The sequence below is a fragment of the Bombus pyrosoma genome, linkage group LG6 (assembly GCF_014825855.1).
Source record: "Bombus pyrosoma isolate SC7728 linkage group LG6, ASM1482585v1, whole genome shotgun sequence".
Lineage (NCBI taxonomy): Eukaryota > Metazoa > Arthropoda > Insecta > Hymenoptera > Apidae > Bombus > Bombus pyrosoma.
The window spans coordinates 16,794,466-16,817,075 of record NC_057775.1 but is presented as its reverse complement, the minus strand read 5'-3'; the positions used below and the strand labels follow the sequence as shown (position 1 = coordinate 16,817,075).

Below are 22,610 nucleotides of genomic sequence, written 5' to 3'. Positions count from 1 at the left end.
ATAATCTTTAGAATTATTGTAATACTCCTCAATGTAATAATAAAAATGGTATATCATAATAAATAAACATTTCTTTGTTTCTTACATTTCTTATTTACTATATATCTACAAATATATTAAATCAGTGATACGTTACTTCTTGACTTACGCAATACTCGGTTATGAAATAAATAATAAATATTCAAATTATAACATGTGTTCTAAGTACAATCCTCCTCGAGCAAAAGTACAACTTTCCAGTCAATTAGACTATTGTCAAATTCCTTTTCTGTGTAATATAAACTGGTATGAGTTTATATCATATAACCTTACAGAAGTATTATATGAAGACATTTAAATTTCTTGTTTACTTGAAATATATATTACAATATAAAAATATTGAGAAGAATAGTATTATGAAATATTTTATTGTGTTCATTTTTGTATTAACTTGTATCAAACTTTGATTACGGTAATCAGTTCATTATACAATCATAATAATCTACATATCGTTATAAGTATACGTATATATTTTTACGAAAAAGAATATCTTTTCTATAATTCCTTTTAAACTGTAATGTGAAATAAATTAAAATAAAACAATGTTATACGTTTTATGTCATTTTCATCGCATGTCAACTAATCATAAAGTTTTAACGAGATCTAAAGTATTTCGTTCTAACCTTTTATTATTTACACGTTGCAAATCAGGTATAATAAGTTAAAATAGATCAATTACTTGTGATATGGCGATATCACTGTAGTTTAATTATTTCATTTTAACTTTAGATAATAATATGATTGTTAGTATTGGCCAAGTTTCAAAAACAGTGAAAGCACCACAAAAACCTGAGTATGTGCCTAGAAAATACTGTAAGTTAAATAAGTATTTTCCTTACATTACTTATTTTGTTACTCAAAAAAAGCATTGTAACAGTGATTTTTATGCAAACAGTGTTAAATCTGTCTACTCAAAATGAGGATGCATCTATATTAAGGCATTTAAAATGGATGCTTCAAAAGGATGTTTTATCTCAAGATATTTTTTTAATTGGAGGTCCAGGGACTAGACGTAGAAAATTAGCTCTTGCTTTTCTCGAATTCACAGACCGTGAAGTAGAATTTATAGCACTTTCAAGGGATACGACAGAAGCAGATCTAAAACAGCGGAGAGAAATAAGAAGTGGCACTGCTTATTATCATGATCAAAGTGCTGTAAGGGCTGCAACAAATGGGAGGATTCTCATTATTGAAGGTGTAGAGAAAGCTGAAAGAAATGTTCTTCCTGTTCTGAATAATTTATTGGAAAACCGTGAAATGCATTTAGAGGATGGAAGATTTCTTGTCCCTGCAACACGTTATGATAAGTTACTCAAGGTATTAATATTTGTATATGTGCATTGATTTGTTATTATTGATTAATGGATTTAGTAAATGTGTACTTTTTTTAGACATACAGCCAGGAGGAATTAGATAATTGGAGACTAGTTAGAGTTAGCGAAGACTTTAGAGTTATTGCATTGGGTATGCCAGCACCAAGATATCCTGGCCATCCACTTGATCCTCCTCTTAGATCTAGATTTCAAGCTAAACATATTCCACCTCCAAGTTTTGAAGTGAGTATGTTCAATTAATAAATCAGATATCCTACATAATTTCACTTAAAATAATTTTACTAATATTCAAAATGATATAAAAAGAATTTTACGATTAAATTATAATGTAAAATTACTGTTCACCTCATTAAAAAAACATAATACGTGCATTATGCAATATATTGTGCAGAATTTTTACATTAAATAATTTATTCAATAAGTTCAGTAAAAACTATATATATATAAAATTATAAAATTATACAACGCAACTCTTTCTGAGTATACATATTTATAGTACTTATTAGCAATATAGAGATTTAGAAGTTCGTGAGTTATAGGTTTTATGTGACAACGCTCAGTAATTACTGGCGCGGCTCAGAGAAGATCGTGGCGCGTGTAATTTGCTGAAGTTTTACTTGATTTATGTAGCGTCGTATCGTTAGGTATGGGGTGCGGAGGTCGCACAAACCCCTCCAGTCGGCCATCCCTTCCGGAGCCGGTTTCCTTCCTATATAAACTGTTCGTAGCTGCGCTATGGTCACAGTCATCGTAGTTTAGATCGCGTGTCGCGAGAACAGTGGAACCTTGTTTGTCCTCCTGTTTAACCGGGAGTCAATACGTCGGAATTCGGTCGAATCACAAGTTCAACACGCGTTGTTACTGAATATAAGGAGAATTATCAATAATCAAGATATATGCTTGAGAAACAAGATAATACAATACGTCTTTTTGTATCTAAAAATTTTAAGAATAAGAAATTTGGCAAACTAGAAAATATTTATAAAAGAGAAACGTTACATCGTTAATACTATATATATTAATTACATTTTAAAAAATAATTTGAAATTTCTGATGTATTTCTTTCTTGTATATTATTGTTAAATTAATAAGTTAATAAGTAAATTATAATTGAACAATGCCAGCAATATGGTCGTCATCAGAAAGACCAATATCCGTTCGTACTATCTGGGTGGACGGTATTCGACACGCGATTTTATCACCCGATGATCCATTGATCCATTCCAAATCACGTCGACGTTCACGTGTATCGAGGAATAAAAGTTACTCAACGGAGTATCAACAGTTGGAATCGAGGCTGGATCGACTGAACAATTGTTTCACAAACTTGCAGATGGTAGTTAGCAACGGTCTTTCAGGAGCCAAAGAAACTTCTCAGATATATCGCAAACTATCCGCACCTCCTTGTTCCAGAATTTCGACTAGTGCATCCGATACTAGTATCTTAGAATCTATCCTAAATAATAATAGAAAATTTAAAAAGAAGTATCGCTGTCATAAAGCAATGAAAGAAGACCCAGTATTTTTCATCGATAAAGAAATTCTTAAAAGTGACATTTGTGAAAGAAGAACATCAGAGTCAGAGCCAGATTTTAAACTGAATATAACAGAATGTAGACAAACGGAGGGAACATCTGATACTTTTTGGAATCCATTATTCGAAAGGGTCCTCCAGTGGTTGGATTTGTCTGGGAAAACGCAAAATTTCAAGAACGATTTCGAAGACCACTTTGCGGAAAGGCCATCTGACGAGGAGGAACAAAAATGGAGTGCTACCAAGAGGAGACTTCCTCGTTTGAAACGTGATCCTTTCGAAGATAGAGAACGAATAACGATGAGAAACAACAAATTACCTAGAGAGCGTAATTCAGAACGCCTTAAAAAGGAAGAAAATAAAATGACGCAAAGTCGGTTGCCCAAGATAAAGAATACGAGGGAACAGTTTCAAGAATTGAACGAAAAATTAAATAGCGCAAAAACGTTTCCAAAGTCTGACGGAGATGAATCGAAAAATGAAATGAAAGAAAAATCGACGATATGGTGTCCTCCTAGCCGATTAAAGTTGCACGTAGTGATACCGAGTCTCGCTTGTAAAGAGTTTCACACGTCCTCGCAAGAATCATTGGTAGATGACTAAAAACAGTATTTAATCAGTCATATCATTACATGCATATTAGCAGCTGTCTAATTTACATCAGATCTCCATAACATAATGTTTTCTAAAACTAATATTATCTTTTGCTGCAAGACTATCTCTAACAGGAATCTTATAAATCTATATAGATTAATCAACTATTAGAACATTTATCATAAGTGATATAATATACTGTTTCTAGTGATAGAATTTTATGAAAAATCCCAACATGTTTAATACAAGTACTTACATCATCTAAAGGTAATTATCCATTATTCATACTTACTAACAGCGTGTAACTGAATTATTTTTAATTCTTTACTTTTATTTATTCGATTATAATGCATTATTTCGTTACATCAATTGCATGCGATACGTACAACGATAATTAATTTCTACGCGTTAGCTCGATTATTCGCGGAAATGTGTTTCCCCATTTGTATAGCGAACCTTTATTCGTTAATACTTGTGCATCCATCATGTATCATCCCTGTTTCATCCTTGTTTGCGACTTCCTACTGAAATTCAATACGTCGCGGCATCGGAATAAATCCGGTTTTATCGAGAGTCAATTCGACACCCATTATCCTGCGCGTGAAGGAGCAGTTGGAAATGGTGCCGGCACGAGACGTCGCGACCGAAGAACCTTACACGCTTTAGCGTCGTTTAGTATTGTTTGCAAATTGGACAAAGTAAATAATATTCGTGGCAAGGGTCACATAAAAAGTCAAATATAATTAAGGTGTATTTAACTACCTTAGGGCGTTTCTTCGTGACGAGACGACAGAGCTTCCAATAGTACCTTCTAAAATTTCGCATCATGCAGTGCTATTTACGAAGCAATAAGTTTACACGTAAAAGATCTGTTTTGCTTTAAAACATATCCGTATAACATAGGTCGAAAGTAGTTTTGGTACCTGGTACCTAGTTGAAAGTTGGTATTGTTATTTCAAAAATTGAAAGCAAAATACTTCTTTTAAATGTGACTTTATAGTATTAATTTCTTCCAAGAAACTGTATTAATCATATAGAAGTGGAGAAATTTATTTTTTCCAAATCAGACTCAGGTAACATAATGAAATTAGTTGTGTACTGAATATTCTGTGCTCACGTCTCTTTTTAATAGCGAATTACTTTGCCGCAATTACATATATACTTAGCTTTAACGAGTTACATATGTATTTAATTTTATTCTCAATGCTCCATTTATGAATTTACATAAACGAATTTATAGGATTCTTTCTTAAACCTCTTACACTTGCGATGTAGTCTTAAAGACTTAGTTTAAGAAGAACGATGAAAATCATTGGGAACAATTGAATAATAAATCATGGTATGGTTTATGTTGCATAATTGTGACATTTTTGTAAGGGTTGAATATTTTACATAGTTAAGGTAGAGAACTGCCGATTATTGTGTAATAGTACATGATTTATGAACTCTGCATTGAACCTCGATGATTTATTGGAGGCTATAAATCGCGTGATTGCAGTTTCGAACAAGACATTGATGTCATAATCGGTCAGAGTATTTTAAGAAGTTTCCGAAAGTTTGTCACTTACATCAGAGACATGTATCGTTATTTACAAAGGAATGAACAGTGTCGATCTTATCTCAGAATATAACTTTTGCAAAAAAAGTTTGCAGTTATTCAACACTGCAGCAGTTCCTTCAAATTGCATTCGTTTCATGAGTTATTGGAAGTGACATCAAACGCCAAGTAATAATGCAACTTAACATGCAATCGTGATCTATGTTCATTAATAGAAACTTTAAGTTCTATTGAAAGAGACAAAAAGAACCTTGTAATGAACGCATACTCGGTAATGATTCGTTCGAAACATATCCAACTTTTCATTTTGTAAGAAAGTAATTGCTTTTTCTATGTACGTTTACAAGTACCATAGAAATGATTCCTTATACCTATAGAATGACAGCTTAACGTAGATTATTTCTATTTGCTCTCCACTAAAGGAACATTTTCGTGATATTATTTATTACAATTTTACGAAAATTAATATAATAATCGCTAATTAATACAACGTAATATCACGAGAATTTGCTTTTAATGTCGTTACGAACAAGTAGAAACGATCTATGATAAGGCAGTCATTCTACGATCATAACGGGCCGTTTCTATGGTACTTGTAAATGTTCTTAATAACAATACAAAAATATACGATATACGGAAGTTTATATGATTGTTTCTGACAAATCAAAATCTTAAGGTGTTGATAATTAATACAAAATATTTAAGAAAAACAATCGTGTAATCTATCATGTATGTACTTCTTAAATTTTTGAAAATTAAAATCCTCTAAAATTTTTAAGTATTAATGCAGTAGCAACAATGAAATCTTTCAAGAGCTGTTTCTTTGTTCTTAACGAAAATAGGGATATAAGAAAGGTTTGATGGAAGTTAAATTGATATCGAGGTAGTTTCAGCTTTTTTCGCTAGATCTATTCCGGGGATTGTTAAAGCAATCGTATTTTCCCGGAAACCGCGATAATCGCGCCGATAGGTCTGAGAATGTAGTCCAATTGAAACTTTCCGATAGAAATCTATAAGCTATCTAGAGAGTTTCGTGCCGAGTGGTAGTTATTATCGTACTTGGCGCGCACTGGAAAGCTCTCTTGGTGCTAATCACTCGCGTGGACTGTTTCAAACAAATTATGGTGTAACATTCCGTACGCGCACTTGTTCACAATTATGCAGGATATGCGGTTCTCCGGCAAATGGAAATAATGCGAATACCTCGCGGAAGTAGTGTAACCATAACTTTGCTCACTATGAGGTATTCGAAGCAGCGTGAATTATTAACTTCTGTTTGAGAGTTAAAGTCATGGTAAACAGTATGCTTCGTACACTCATTGTCAGCATCGGCATGCAAGAAAAAGTCTAAACAAATTTTCTTATCTTCATCATGTAAAAGAAAAAATTGATTAAAATATCAAGCTAAAATAGTATTTCGAGAAATTTATTTGAACATTTTTACAATTTTTAGGAGCAATTGAACACATTAAAAAATGTAGTTACGCACACTGACACTGTGAAATTAAAACAACTATTATCGTGCTCGCACGCTTTCGTTACACAAGAGGCTGTGTCCTTAGGTCTTCCGGATTTTCCTCTCGATAATTTGACATCGGTTGCCATTATACTGGTAAATTGTTTATCCTAAATTCTTCTTTATTCTGAATTTCGATCTACTTAATGTATTATTTGTTAATTTGTGTGTAAACCGCAGGATAAGTGTCCATACCTGTCGGTGTACGATATATTTTACAGATGTTATCCATATAAACTATTTTTGGCAAAGGAGGGTCAATTGGCCGTCGAAAGCATCCTCGAAACTTTTAATATACCGAAACCAACGATGCACGACGCTATGGTTTCAAAATATGTAAACGTAGATAGGAAAAATGAAGAAGATAATTCAATGAGTGTCAGTATAAAGCATCCTGCTGGGGAAATAGGGTTGAACGTGAGTAGATTTCTTAAGAAAGAAGAATTTATAAATTTGCACATCATATCTCAATCGTATGTTTTAAACAGGTTCCTTGTGGCACGAAAAAGATTAATGAAAAAGCACAAGAAAGTAAATACGTAGAAACGAGTTATCAGAATAATTTATTGATAAGTTTGTTGGAATCGCATGTTGTTTCTGATATTTGTTTGATCGGCCCAAAAGGATGTGGGAAATCAATAACTGTGCAAATGTTAGCTAATTTATTGGGGTACGAAGTCGAGCCTGTCGTATTGTATCAGGCAAGTGTCACATATTCGTACACATCTCTAAATTAATTTTAAATAAACATACAATTTCTTTGAAACAATTGAAATATCTTCTTAGGATATGACATCTAGAGACTTGATACAACAACGGACAACATTGTCCAATGGTGATACGGTTTGGAAAAATTCGCCGCTAGTCGACGCAGCTTTGCATGGAAAATTGGCTATACTGGATGGAATTAACAGAATCGATCCTAGCACTTTAGCTATTGTACATAGGTACATTGTCTTTAAACATTTTAAGCTCTCCAAATGTTCTTTTATTCGTTTTATTCATTTTTAGATTGGTTCACGATCGAGAGTTACAGCTGCACGACGGCAAAAGACTCATCAGAGCAGATCGTTACGATGAAATAAAGGAGAAGTACAATAAATCTGACGCAGAACTGCAAGAATCAGGTGTGCTGCGTATTCATCCATCGTTTCGAATTATAGCTTTAGCAGAATCACCGATGCTTAACACGTCTTCGAGGCAATGGTTGAATTCAGAGCTGCTCAGTTTGTTCCTTTTCCACGAGATGAGACCGCTCACCAAATCGGAGGAACTCCATATCGTTCGATCAAAGGTATTTATTATCATTTCCGTTCGTTCCTTTTAACATTTGACAGAGACGCTTCCATATATACCAAGTGATGTCTTACGTTGTTTTTAGTACGGGGAACCTTCCACGGCGTTATTAAACATTCTGGAATTGGCGCGCGTACTACGATCCTCCAGCGATCCAACTTTACAGTCCTTGGCTAGCTTTCTCAGTACGAGACAGCTTCTGAGGATAGCAGAAAGGATGCACAAATTCCAAACTGACGATGCTTATAGCGCAGTGCAACGCTCTTGTCTGGCTCGTTTCTTACCAGCGATAGCGAAACAAGCACTGGACGATTGCTGCAATAGCGTAGATATCGTTGCAACGAAAAATACGGTGGACCAGAACATCAAGTGTCAAATTAATGGAAATACCGTACAAATCGGTAATACGGTTACCGAACGATACAACACGACAGCTTTGACAAAAGTACCTGATGTTTTATTTTATGATGTGCCGCAACACGTTGCGCTATTGGAGAATCTACTGCAAGACTTTAGTTTGGGACAGAATCTGTTGCTAGTTGGAAACCAGGGTGTCGGCAAAAATAAAATCGTCGATCGATTGTTACAACTTCTAAATAGGCCGCGTGAATATATACAACTACACAGGGACACTACTGTTCAAACTTTGACTCTTCAACCAATGGTTAGGGACGGAAAAGTTGTGTACGAAGACTCGCCACTCGTGCAAGCTGTTAAATTGGGACACGTGCTCGTCGTTGATGAAGCGGACAAAGCTCCAACCCATGTTACGTGTATTTTAAAGGTATGTACGTGCAAACTAAGTTATGTCGGATGTGTTACCATAGAAATTAGTAGCCCACATAAAAGAGACGTGTACAGCTAATGAATCTGGTTTACAGTTTCCGAATAATTTAATTTAGACGATCTCTGTAACAATGTTTAGATTTAATCTTTCAATTTCTATATTTGATATTTTGGAGACTAAGAAATAGTACATATTTTTGCCGTCCGGACACTTTATAGCTGAACCAAATATCTTCCTGAATTATGAAACTTTAGTCAGTAAGATTACGGAACTTTAATGCCATCATAAGTTTTCTCAAAGTCTTAAGATTAGTCTTAAGATTTAATGCGTACAATTTCATTTTCTATGATCTTTCTGGTTCCAGACTTTAGTCGAATCTGGTGAAATGATATTATCAGACGGAAGACGTATAGTATCTTCTCTAAGTTCCGACGAAGAAAAGTCGAACAAAATACTGCTTCATCCTGATTTTAAAATGATAATATTAGCAAACAGACCCGGTTTTCCATTCTTGGGAAATGATTTCTTTGGAGCACTGGGTGATCTATTCAGTACGCATGCGGTCGATAATCCAAGCGTTGAAAATGAAATTCAACTTTTGAAACGTTACGGTCCGAATGTAGACGAACAAATAATATTTAAATTGGTAAAAGCTTTTGGAAAATTGCGAAATATGGCTGATCAAGGATTAGTTTCGTATCCATATTCGACTCGGGAAGTTGTTAATATTGTAAAACATTTAGAGGTGAGCTTTTATCATTGTTTATTATTTATATGAACCTCGATCCAAAGCTTTATTCAATCCGTGATGTTTCGTTCATTGGCGAATTTTTTTACCTACTTTTTCAGAAATTCCCACAAGAACCGTTATCTAAAGTGGTGCGAAATGTATTCGATTTCGATCGATATAGCGAGGAAACTTTTGACACTTTAGTATCTGTATTACACGAACATGGGATTCCCATTGGAACAAGTTCTACTAATATTTCGTTAGCGAAAGAGTAAGATATTTAATAAAAAGAATTCCGTTAGAATAATTTTTACCTCGGGCAAATGAAAGTTATACGTTTAACATGTATTTTTATTTTTGAATAATATACACATATTTAGAACAAGAATAAAACATAGAAAGAATACAACGTTTAATATTTCTTTTTCCTTTTCCTTTGCAGAATATCTTTGCCGGAAAGCAAAATTAGCGCTACCTGGAATTTTTCTAATAAGCAGGACGTGCTACGCGTGCAGGAAAAATATATTAAGTTAAAACCACCGATAAGTTTAAGTCAAAAGATTTTATCTTTAGATCGCGTTGAAGCCAGATCAGCTTTATTTACTGAATTACAAAGTTATTGGACCATTCCAATTAGTGACACCGCCGTAGTCGCAGGTCTGTCAGTTATTAAAGGTACAAAAGCCGATGGAAAGGATGATGTGATTAATGTCCTTACTAGGAATCCATTAAAGATTTTTAGCATGATTCAAGAATCAGATAAAGTTCAGGAAACTACGTTACATGGATTAATAAATTCTGAAGGAAGCAGTAGACTTCGATTCACAATGGCAAGTGATAAAAATCAAAACGTTTTAGTCTACGAAGAAACAGTAAGTAATTTTTATATCAAATGAATTTCTTTTTATTACAGCATATTGTACAAAATAATGTTTGTTTTCAGAGCAATGTTCTTTTAATAATGAATTTAGGCGAAGGATTCGTTCAGAAGGTAGAAATATTATCTTTCTTCGATATGGCATCAGATAAAATATCAAATGCCTTGAGAAATACAAGTTTTCACCGAAAAATGAAGACGGATTTGATAAAATCCCATAATCAAATCGTTTTCTATGTCTATAATTCTAACAAGATAGAAGTGGTCGATTTAGATCGCATGTGTTTCTACATACTGAATTTACCGTTTGAAATAGAATCAATTTTGCTTCCATCAGAGAAAAGGTGGTTGATTCAAGGTAGAAATCAAAACAAATATATTCTCAAGAAATCTGTAGATTCGTCACCGTGTCCAAATATTTTACAACAAATAGAAGAATCTAGCAAAAATGATTTTGAAAATGATTTATTTCTCAGTTGCACTGGCAGCAACTTGAACAGCAATTTACTTAGTGCAGCACTGAAACAGAAAATAGATTCTCCAAATAGATTGCTAGTATCTAGCAATACCTATGCCACTATTGCTGTTGGATTTCCTGATCTAGATAGTTTTAACGAACTACATACTTGGCCAAGACCAAAACATAGCAGAAGCTCCGCGCCTCCTGTTTTTATGGATAATGGGCAAATTATTAGAACGGTTACGTCTCATGAAGTTCCTAATGATATTCTTCCGAACACTGGAGCAAATTTAGGGGTCGTTGGTTATATAGAAATTGTTGATATCGTAAATCAGAAGCTACGATATATACCCGTGCCAGAGTAAGTATATGTGATTAAATTTAATGTCCAATAATTATTAAATATGTACTTATTAACCGTATTATTTATATCCTTAGACCATCCAACGTATCGCATATGACTCAATTTTTGTATCCAAACAAGCGTAACTTGTATATTGCTCTTAAATCAAATCAGGATCTTGTAACGGTAGATGCAAGTGGTTGCGTTCGCCTTTGGGAGACGTCATTAGCGAATATTGAAAAATCACTTGGAGCTTGGCGAAGAATGTTGGAAGACGGTAAAGAAAATTTGCAAATGACGAAAGAAAGGTATTCTGGCTTGGATGTTAGTGGCCCAAAACATGGTAGAATCGATGACAAAAACGAACCGCACGTTGGAGGCAATACATGGGCAGGAGGAACCGGAGGTATGGTGTGTGATGTACTAAACACAACAAACGATGATGCAATATAAAATATACAATGAAAATTTCAGGAAGGGACACAGCTGGTCTTGGTGGAAAAGGTGGACCTTATCGCTTAGATGCTGGCCATACGGTGCATCAACTTAGCGACGAAGAAAAGAATGCGGTACCGGAACATATTAAAAAGGCAGCGAGAGAAATGGGTCTTAAAGCGTTTCAGCAACGACTAAGAGAAATTAATATGAGCGAATATGACCATAATCTTTATTCTCAATTCAGTGACGCTGTTCAGAAGCAAGTTAAAGCGTTAAGAACTATAATAGGTTAATATATTCGCATATTGCTATATCAGTATACATTTCTAGACTAATTAAAGATGTATCAGACATCTGATAAGCTTTAATGCGCAATTCGAATTAAATATTTATGCTTGGAAGAAATAATTTATAACTACGAAATATTTATTTTATTTTAATAAAGTTAAGATGCTTCAATTACGTTTTACAGATAGTCTACAGGCAAAAAGTAAAGAACGTCAATGGTGCAGGCACCAAACTTCCGGTGAGCTAGACGATACTAAATTAATCGAAGGATTAACAGGGGAAAGAACGATTTACCGAAGAAGGGCGGAGAAAGAACCCGAGCTCGGCACTCCTCCGACAAAACCGAAGCGTTTAAAATTAGTAGTGGACGTTTCTGGTAGTATGTATAGGTTTAATGGCTATGATGGACGTCTTGATAGAGAAATGGAAGCTTGTGTTATGGTAATGGAGGCGTTTAGTGGGTACGAAGGGAAGTTTCAGTACGATATCGTTGGCCATTCCGGTGATGACTATAATATTGTTTTTGTAAAACACACTCAACCGCCGGCTAATAATAAGCGTAGATTGGAAGTAATAAAGGTAATAGTAGTTAAAAAACATTGCTCCAATTAAACGTAAGGTGCGGTATTACGAACGATATAATTTTTTTTAGACGATGCATGCACACTCACAATTTTGCATGTCTGGCGATAATACTTTAGAGGCGACACAACATGCGATCGCGAATCTAGCGAAAGAAGACGCCGATGAATGTATCGTTGTTGTGCTGTCAGACGCCAATTTTGAACGATATGGTATTCGTCCCGAGCTATTTACAAAAATTCTTACATCGAATGCAAATGTTAATGCATTTGCTATATTTATTGGTTCTTTAGGCGATCAAGCTTTTTAGTAAGTATATTGTTTGATATTCGTAAAATATTTGAATACTTTGTAAAAAGATACAGATAAAAATGTATATTTTTAATTTTAAGTTTAACCAAGAAGATAGCCTCGGGACGTGCGTTTGTCTGTATGGATCTCAAGGATATACCTCGAATTTTGCAACAAATATTTGCTGCTTCTTTGTTAAGTACTACAAGATCAGGTTGATGTATCGCCGATGTAACATACTTTATTATCAATCTTTAAATAAATATTTATAAGGATATAAACCGTTAATAGCTAAGAAATGTATTGTAATACATACGTATTTGATATTATTATTAATTTATTATATACACATATGTAATAGTATTACTTTTATCGAAATAATTTATTTTTACATTAAAATTAGTACTAATAATTAGTACTAATAAATTAATTCTACCATATTTTGTATTATCTTCCTTATTATAATTACTTTAAAAATATATATTAATCATGCAATACTTTTGCAAATATTGGTATCATTCTACTCATTGCATTTGACTATCTAGTAACAATAGAACGTCGAATCTTACCGAAATTAACCGAAAGCACTCGAAACAATTCAAAAACGTATTTTTACATTTCCATTCAATTTGCCCATAAATACAATTAATATAAATCTATTTATCCCATATACGTCACAACCAATTTATTTCATGATTAACACTTCAAAATAATACAAAAATGCTCTTATACAAAAAACAAAATATCTTACCGAGTAGTCCGTAAAATGAGCCAAAATTATCTCCAAACCAGTCAAGAAACATTGCACTTTACACTTTGAAAAAAGATATTACATGTTACGTACGCTGAATTTATTCCACGTGTTTGTCGAAGAATTATATCGTGTAGGGGGAGGTTCGGTGCTCGCGCATCGCTAGGAGTCAGGACTCGATGCGTTATGGTGAGGGTTAGGGAAAAATGGGGGTGACGTTGTTAGTCGAAGTTGGCCGAACACAGCCGAAGCGAATCGAGAATGTCGAGTGGTGTGGGGCGTGCATTTATTAGTCGCACGCCGGTCGTTGAATGGAGCGGGTGTGGAGACGTGTACAAAGTGCCGGGCGTCGTGGTGCCACAGCTCGCTGTGGTTGCCCTGTGCAGCCTTGTCAGCTGCACGTGGACCAACGCGCGAAACGAGGAGGCGGTCGAAAATCTCGCGGTGGACCGCAAACGATCGTGTGTGGTTGTCAAGTCCAGCCATGTCCGGTACATCCGGTACTGATTAGGGTTCGTCGTACCCGACCCGCGGTTGGCAACTGTGACTGTCCACCGGAATCTCAACCTTGTCCGCATGTACCGCGTACATCGGCTGTTCGACGTATTCGAAGGTAAATAAACATCTGTCATTACATGTTTTTCTCGATTACCTCCGATATTTGTCGTTCCTTCTTTTTCCGTTACCGTCCAATGTTTGGCGCGACAGTGTATGCTGTGTACACGTTGCGAACCATTATGAATTAAAAGGGTGCAAAGGACGAAGGTCAAAGTAACCGTGTGCTGATCGTATTTGCGAAGCCGTAAACGAGGCTCGTTGCGGCGCGAATATAGTGAAGTTGGCATCCTTTTGTAGAGTCAGGGTAATGTGTCTACTTAGTCCTATTTTCTTTAAGTAGTTCGCAATCGAGTGTTATTTTATTGATAAAATGTTTCTTAAGTTTGATGAAAAGAATTTCCAATGTTTGATGAAAATACGAAGGAATAGTTATTTGATATATATAATTTTTCGTTCCAATTCTGTTGTTAGACTAAAGTTTTTCTTAAAATATTTCCTCAACACATAAGATTGAAACGAAGGCGAAATTAGAATACAAAAATTCTAAGACTATGGTAAGGTTAACAATAGAAATGTTAGCAAGGAGATTCCGCGATGCATCGTAGTAAAGTAGAGAGGGAGAGGTTTGACTAGTCGAATCACCATCGTGTGATTTTATTATACCAAATAAATGTAAAGTTATGGACTGATCGAATGGCTGCTTAGAGGAAAAAATACATAAACCGAACCTTATTGCATTGTAGGTTCGTATTCTACAGGTTGCTCAAGAAGTGCATAATAGTTTCATTCTCGTATTTTTCTATTTATTTCAAAATAGGATCGGTAATGTTATATTAGAAGGAACTTTTGTTAGAAATTTTTTGCTAAAAGACAGATACAAGATATATTATATATTATAACGATAATTGAAATACATATATGTTATCAGCCTATAATTAATAACTAATATTTGTGTCTGGCATTGGAAAATAGAATGCATATTTATTCGCAAATTAAAATGAATAAATTATTAAGATGTGACTATTTTATTTCGTAAAATAAACACTGTCACTGTGCTACGTATAAATGTACATGTAGTATTCATAATATTTACTTTTATTTTTTTGACTCTTCGTAATATGATTGTATGGAAACGTCGTTGATGTCGACAATGTTTATTTTATAGCATAATTTTTATTTTATAGTTGTCAAAATGCGAATTACGTTTCAACTACATGATATTCGAAATAGTAATTGCATAGATATTTTTATTTCTGTGTTAGAATCTTTAAAATGAAAAATCGATGGGCAAAAGGGTGCTTTTTTATGAGCCGAGAAAGTGAAATGCATTAATGATTTAAAATTTCCTTTGCTTTTATCAATGTCAAATATGATTGAAACATTTTAGTAATAAAGTTTTAGTAATACGTTTTACGTTGAAACCAATCAACATTGGTCTTACGAACGTAATTTTGTATAGCTTCCATCGTATCTCTTAATTAGTTTTCAAGGCAAATATTCTATTAATTTAACTTCTGGTTTATACGAGGAAGTCTTTAATAAGAGATACTTAACATCAATTTATCAGAATATCGTTTGTAAATTGTTAATAAATCGTTTGTGAAGTTTGAAGTTTAAAGTTTCAAAAAGAACATTAGGTTTAATTATGATTTAATTTTTTTATATATCGCTCTGAATAATTTTGCTTGTGCATGGTCTTTAAATATTGCACGTTTCAGCGTGTCATTTTGGTTTATTATGATCCTGTCTAAAAATGAAAGATCACACGCTATCATATTGTTTGCGGATTATCCTTCACAATTTCTTTTTTCCCTTTGTTCCTCAAAATTACTCGTAAACCATTTGAAGAGAAATTTCATATATTTTAGTTTGATGAATCTCATTATCCTTTAACAAATTAATAATATTACATTTCTATTGTAAGGGCTATCAACGTAATAATAACTTCCGATACAACCAATTGTTCATTATAACAATAAAATATAAGATACAAATGTAAATTGGATAAATACAATCTCCTTCTGAAAATCGTTTAAACATGTACGTACATAGTTTTCAGCATCGCCACGGGCATGTAATTAAGCAAGTTGTAATGAGGTACAAATGTAGTTTCATAGTTTCCAATGTAAGATTTATCAACGTTGTGCGAACTGCTTTATCCAGAACTACTAACTCTATCCAATTAACAATAACTTTATTCATTTAACACGATATTTCTAACTTTTCTCGAATGTTAGAGAAACGAGAAGCAAATTAACAAACTTATTCCATTATTTTCTTCGTTTCTCATATTATTTAATTTATCAAAATAAATCATATACGAACAAATATTATTTCTGTTTAAGCGAAGGATATTTATATTTATATTTATTTATATCTTTATGGAAAAAGTTATATCGAACACAGGAAGACGTCTTTAAATTCGACCAAAAGCAGATACCACTCGATCAAATGTCTACGTCGCAATAGATATCATCAGGACCTGGCAGGGCATAGCTGTGATTACAGGCAAAGCCAATAGCATTTGGTAGGACTTATCTAGGCTAGTATGAATCGACTGGACATGACAGAAAGCATTAAAAGCCAACAGGATTCAGCAGGGTATAATATATCATGGTACAATATGATTCGAACGTTGTAAAAATAGCCGAAACATCGGTAGAATTCAGTGAAAGTCGAGTAAGAAAAATTAAAATCAGTTAAATTTAAAGAAATCTGTAGGAATGCTGATCGTACAGTTCAATAATAATAAATGGCGCCACGTTTATGCGTATGGTCGTATAAAGATCAATATATAGGTCACGGTGTCAATGGCACTTACCTCCATTCTGAGGAGGTGGAATTTGATTCATAGAATTTGATTTTGATCGTAAATAACCGAATTGTATAATAACTACGCTTCCGTATTGAAGAGTGTACGATGAGATGAGAAAGATCATGAAAGAGTTTTGGATTTAATACAAGTAATTTTCACGTTCATAGATGCGATCTATATACTAGTCTTGTTTGGAGTTAGAGCTTTCATAAAATTCTATTTTAATAGTTTACACAGCATACCATAAGAGCATTTCTATTGGAAGTTATACCTCTTTAACCTGTTCTGGCGGTGTACCAGAATATTGCTGATATCAGGATTTAATGTCCTTGAAGATGGTACGCTGTTCTCTAATATCAGAGCCTTGTCGCTTCATATAGTCGCGAGAAATTCACAAGATCCAAGTTTCACCGTTTATAGTTAGCAATCTATTTTACTAAATGGTAATTACTCAGGATATTGATTTTCTTTTTAAAAACTTCATTGGTATCTTCGTATCTCAGAATCTCTCGTTTTCCAAAGATTAATTTTATCTTCTCTTGAAATCGACGTTCTTTGTAAACTTTCCAAAAGCCTTCAACAACAGCCTATACGAGAACAACAAAACGTTCTTAACACTAGAACTGCCGATAGTTAACATGAAGCTATTTCTACCTACCAGTGAAAATGACTGGTCTTTAAAAAATACGTAATAATAGAATATTTTTATATTTATTGATTTATTACTTTCTTACAGAAGGAATTCCATGTTATGTAGTACATTTTTGATATTATCAATCCATCTGGGACCATGATCCCTAAACGAGGGTTGACACATTTATAAAATTGTAGAACCAGTCATTTCGACTGGTGTGGTATTTCTAGTGTGAATTACCTCACAAAACAGGCCAATAACAAGCATGTAAAATGATTTAATAATATATAAATTATCTTTTTTAAGACCAAAAAAAAGTTCAAAAGTATAAACAATAGACTCATGAAAATAAAAGTGATCATTTTAGTACCAAAAAGTCATATTTTTCCATATTTTTGCATCGTTCGTCCCCATCATACGAGAAGCGGCAGAACTTTTTCGATTACCCGATATACATTTTTGCATATCGTGTCCATTCTGTATATTTTAACGCTTTAAATGCATAAACATCGCCTCCATCAATTTCAACCTCTTTCAGCGTAAGATATTCTTGTCTAATTCGATATCACATTCGTTGCATGTTGCACAGATGCGACTGTCCAGAACGACCTTGTCGACACTCAGCAGGAAACGGTGGTACGCGGCATCGACTGCCAGTTCAACCCTCTTCACCCACTTTTTCTCAAGCGAGCCAGCCAAACCAACAGCAGCAACAGCAACAGCAGCAGCAGCAGCCGTGCGAGTGCGCCGAAAGAATAAACTGCACTCACACAGGCGGCGGCGATTGCGAGTGCGGCGAGGAAGCAAAGCCATGCTCGCACACGGTCAGGCAACGCCGGTCGCGTCGCACGTGCGATTGCAGTGGAAGTGGCACGCAACCGTGCAGCCATAAGCCACAGCACGAGGGACGGATAAAGCGTGTTAAGTGCCGCGTGAGGCGCGCCGGTTGCGCCATGGCCAGGTGTACCGCGGAACTCGCGATGCTGCACCTGCATTGGGGCCTCGCCACCGAATGTGCGCCCTGCAGACCGCGTGCACTCACGCGACGGCTCTGCAGGAGGCAGCAAAGCGACAACGAACTCTACAGAAGCAACAGCTTCAAGTTTGAGCGGTTCGAGAGAAGCAAGGACGAGTGCGCGACTCCGCTGCGGAAACAGGTGAGTCTGCTTTACGATTCCCTTATATCTGGAACTAATATATCAAATATACACCTTTGAGGTACGAGTAAGATACAAAATTTTATTTCAATCGTTTCGAAGTTAATCCTTGACTTTATCATCAGCGAAGAATGTTTATTTTATAGCAATAAGTAAACGAAGGGAAAATATTTTCATTCCTGTCTGGTAATAAAATTTGCTTAAAAAATAACGTTGCTCGTGTAGTTTGATAAGATAATTAAATGAATAAAATTATATTTATGAAGAAATCAATGTTACCTTTTAGAGAAACAAAAATATGATTGATTGCTTTTGTCATATGGCGTTAATTATTACAATTTTCGTATATTTACGTAGATACACATTAGAAATTGTTTACAGTTAGCTCTAGCGTTAATGAGTTTGTGAATTTTCACTTGCTGCATGAATTATTATTCATAAGTTGGTGGGATATGAAGTTTAAATGACCCACGTTGGCGTTCTTAGAATGATGACGTTATTGTTATTGTTAGATAATAGTTAGAATATTGACCTTTTTTCGAATTAGTTTAATGTTTGTGATAATAGAATCACAGATATTTATCCGTGTGAACTCTTTTGATAATAAAAATCTGAAGTATTATTTCATTTTATTTAGACGTTATATTGGAGGAAAAACGTGGAGCAAGTTTCGTGCTTTCTCAGAATGCGCTTGGATATGCATAACGAAACTGTTATTTTAAATGGTTGCTACGGTTTGAAGTATTTTTTAAACGAGAGGGAGTGACGTTAATTCACTTCAATTATTCGCATGTTTTATTCTTCTACGCGGAAATGCTTTCTTGCATTTATAATGAACGCAATAGCAGAAATTTTTTGTTTCCAGATACGTGGAATTGAAATAAAGTTGTTTGAATGCGCATAATAGATATCCATTGTTATTCACGGAACACCAGCTATTATAGTATCACGGTACATGTCTATGCCTTTGTTCGTATCGAACTTTTAACTTCGTGTTGATTAAATCGTTAAAACAATCACGCATTGATCAAAAAATTCTATAATATGCGATACTTTACTTCGAATTTTCAATATTTATTATAAGCCCGAACGAATTTGTATATGTTTCAAATACGATCACGTTAATTATCGTTAAAGTTTAACGAGCCAATTTAGAAGTATCGTATTGAAGCTGCATCGTACGTTTGCGAATCGCGATACCAGGCCAAACAACTGAAATCTTTGTTAACCGAAGTAGCTTTATTAAATGAAAACCCGGACCAGTTCACTTGCATGAGAGCTCTGTAGAAGGCAGTAGAGCGACAACGAGTTCTACTTTGGGAACAGCTTTAAGTTTGAGCGCTTTGAATGCAGCAGGGTTTGCTATGGTATTTCACTTAGCGTATAGACGAGTCCTCGCGGTATACGCTTCGCTGCCAATGGTAGTATATGATTTTTTATTCGCGTATTACTGCGTTCTATTCGTACATAATAAGGAAAATAGGACACAGAAAATCTATCAGAATTATTATATATATACTTTTCTTTGTGAGTATTAAGATACACTAGTATTAAGTTAAAAGTAGGTAACTATATACTATCGAAAAAACAATTAATTGATCAGAGCTTTTCATTCGTGGAAAACTACGATCCAACATAGTACTTATTCATTGAAATTGTTTTGCAAGAATCGCATTAACGTAAATTGCAGTAATTATATATTGGTTAATTATACGTCTATAGAATAGTCGGATATATATATAAGGAAAGAAAATGCCATTGTATTATATTAAATTAATGAGATTACTATTATACGGGTAATATTGAATAATTCTTTAAAGTTTTAATAAATTCACAATGATTGTATCTTAATACTTATCAACAGGTGTACACGTCATTATACATTACATACTACATATATTACATATTATTGAAAAATTGCTTCTCCATGTTAATCAAATTGAATATCGAGATACGGGTTCTGTCACGCCGTTGCTTAAATCGGATTTTCGTCTATAAAAATTCTTTCGTCAGCAGTTTCAAGAGTTCGACCGGACGAAAGTATTCTACATTAAAGAAACTATTTTGCTTTTACTGTACAAAACGTGTCCTCAGGCGAATACGATGAAGATTGCACCTGCGACGCTATATATCGGATAAGACGCTTCTAGGGATTCTATCTCTGAAAAGAGAATTTAAATTGAAGCAAGATGGAGTTACACCAAGTTCGTGAATACGAAACAGTTGAAGCATGTCGCTTTTATGATATCCACCCAGCGGGAGGAAGGTTTCTTAAATGGATTTCACGGCGTGGTGATACCACGATGCCGAAATTTCCTGCAAGAGATGGATGCAGGTTACACGGTTACGTGGGCGGAAAACTTTTGCGACGTCATATTCGATATTGAATAACGAACAGAATCGAACGCTTTTGTAACGTACCTTCTTGCTCACATCGAGATATGAAATACTTTAATACGTTCGTTTCTATTGAGAATTAAAATCCAATACCAACAGTACGATGCATTGAAATATATTTGAAGAAACTAATTAAGGTATTAAAAATAATCATTTAAAGGGAAGTTTCTATCCTATTAGTACTTATTTATGTATATGCTGTTATTTAGTAGAGTTCATATTAGATCTTGATTTATGTTTACCTGGAACTGCTGCAGTAGTATAACCGAACTTAGTTCGACACTTAGTACCACTTAAACGAAGGGCACTTAACACGTTGACTGCCATGGTTTGCCCAAGGCGCCGACGTGAACTTTTCATTGTGCGATGCATATTATGTTGAAATATTGTTTGCAGCAAATAAAATGAGTTATAAAATCATGCTTGAAGCATTTTTCGTGGTGAGGGCCACCGGTGACCCCCACGGCGTTGTAGACAATTATTACGATTGTCCTTTTTTCAAACAATCGTGCTATGTACTTTTAATATTTGCTGCGTCGCCGGTCACCGGTGGCCCCCACGGCGCTATAGCCAAATCGAGTGCCGGACACCGGTGACTCCCATGGCAGTCAACGTGTTAAACGAAGTAATTTTTAATTAAGACCGTATAAATATTATTTTCAACTATTTTAAAATCTATTGTTTTGACTTTTTCTAAGATATCTATTATTTACTTTTCAAAAGGTCACGTAGAGAATCTCTTGATAGTTGCATTGCAACGGGCCATGTACATAGAAGGAATTTTTATTTTAAAATAAATATTGCTATATGTGGAACGTTCGACATAAAGAACTTAAAACGCCCTATTTCACGGATGAAGGTATTCAGGTTTGAAAAATTGCTTAACAGCTATGGAGTATAGAGTATATGGTAACACGATTGGCGTTCGCGATAGTAGAGAATGGGAAAAAAGTGACAGGACGGATTATACGGTTATTGGAGAATCTTTGTTTTTTCATGTATTATATGTACCTACCTCGTTTTCACTGTTTTCTGTGGTTGGAATGTATGTTCTACCTGAACGCTGCTTTTATAACGGCTATTGGCAAAGTCGATATCACGTTATAGGCTTAAGGATTGTCACCTGAATCTCTGCTCGTCTCTGTTATTTTCATAGAGGATGCTTTTATAGAGTTAAGTTAAATTTAATAGCATAATACTTTGAAATATCGTGTTTAATCCTCTGAAAATTTAGTACGAGAAAAATTCAGACAAATTGACAAAGATAGTACTAGAAATTTTATATCCTCAATATTATCATTAATACTTCATAAAGCAATCGTTGATATAGGAAAAGTGAAAAGAACATATTTCTCACATTTGACGCCAAAAATGCAGAAAGGAAAAAAATTTATTTTCCAAGTGGTTCATCAAAGCGAATGAGTTAAGTATTGAAATACTTATTTATGTACAAAATACATAGATCTCTTATTTATTTTAGAAAGTATCTTATTACGTATTTCATTGTGGCTTCTATGAAATGAAAAGATTCGCGTTTGAATTAATCGGTGACTCATCTTATAAAGCACAGAGAAAACGCGTCTTTCTTTGCCGAGCATTTGCATTAAACCTGTACTCGTCGCCGGTGCGGA

The 22,610-nt window shown here is 34.5% G+C and overlaps 3 protein-coding genes across 4 annotated transcripts in view; all 3 read left to right on the top strand.

Moving 5' to 3' along the window:
• The first annotated feature begins 145 nt into the window (after positions 1-145).
• On the top strand, positions 146-13,066 carry LOC122568450 (von Willebrand factor A domain-containing protein 8). 2 transcript variants are annotated; one of them, XM_043728178.1, is made up of 19 exons: positions 146-285; positions 769-852; positions 935-1,356; positions 1,431-1,595; positions 6,513-6,671; positions 6,756-6,992; positions 7,064-7,276; positions 7,362-7,522; positions 7,587-7,869; positions 7,957-8,655; positions 9,023-9,403; positions 9,508-9,659; positions 9,831-10,260; positions 10,332-11,086; positions 11,164-11,474; positions 11,543-11,794; positions 11,979-12,373; positions 12,447-12,685; positions 12,769-13,066. In XM_043728178.1, exons 2-19 carry the CDS (start codon positions 777-779, stop codon positions 12,884-12,886), a joined length of 5,448 nt encoding a protein of 1,815 aa, XP_043584113.1. In that variant the 5' UTR covers positions 146-285; positions 769-776; the 3' UTR covers positions 12,887-13,066. The 2 variants fall into 2 exon arrangements, with proteins under 2 accessions (XP_043584113.1, XP_043584112.1); XM_043728177.1 differs by lacking the exon at positions 146-285 and adding an exon at positions 472-690.
• Positions 1,664-6,505, top strand: LOC122568454. Its single transcript, XM_043728199.1, has one exon. The coding sequence runs from the start codon at positions 2,491-2,493 to the stop codon at positions 3,508-3,510; it is 1,020 nt and encodes a 339-aa protein (XP_043584134.1). The 5' UTR covers positions 1,664-2,490; the 3' UTR covers positions 3,511-6,505.
• A 675-nt stretch (positions 13,067-13,741) lies between the features above and the next one.
• LOC122568100 (transcription initiation factor TFIID subunit 1-like) overlaps positions 13,742-22,610 on the top strand; it is a 247,112-nt gene continuing 238,243 nt past the window's right edge. Inside the window, exons 1-2 of the mRNA XM_043727464.1 lie at positions 13,742-14,031; positions 18,015-18,582. Coding sequence (XP_043583399.1) covers positions 18,379-18,582 — 204 coding nt within the window. The 5' untranslated portion in view covers positions 13,742-14,031; positions 18,015-18,378. The remainder of the gene's footprint in view (positions 14,032-18,014; positions 18,583-22,610) is intronic.

Bases quoted from the DNA above. Each gene is read 5' to 3' on its own strand.
- LOC122568450 (XM_043728177.1), top strand. From the start codon at position 582: ATGTTATACGTTTTATGTCATTTTCATCGCATGTCAACTAATCATAAA. The intron at 853-934 runs GTAAGTTAAATA...TTATGCAAACAG, and splicing joins GTATGTGCCTAGAAAATACT to TGTTAAATCTGTCTACTCAA. The intron at 7,870-7,956 runs GTATTTATTATC...CGTTGTTTTTAG, and splicing joins TCCATATCGTTCGATCAAAG to TACGGGGAACCTTCCACGGC.
- LOC122568454 (XM_043728199.1), top strand. From the start codon at position 2,491: ATGCCAGCAATATGGTCGTCATCAGAAAGACCAATATCCGTTCGTACT.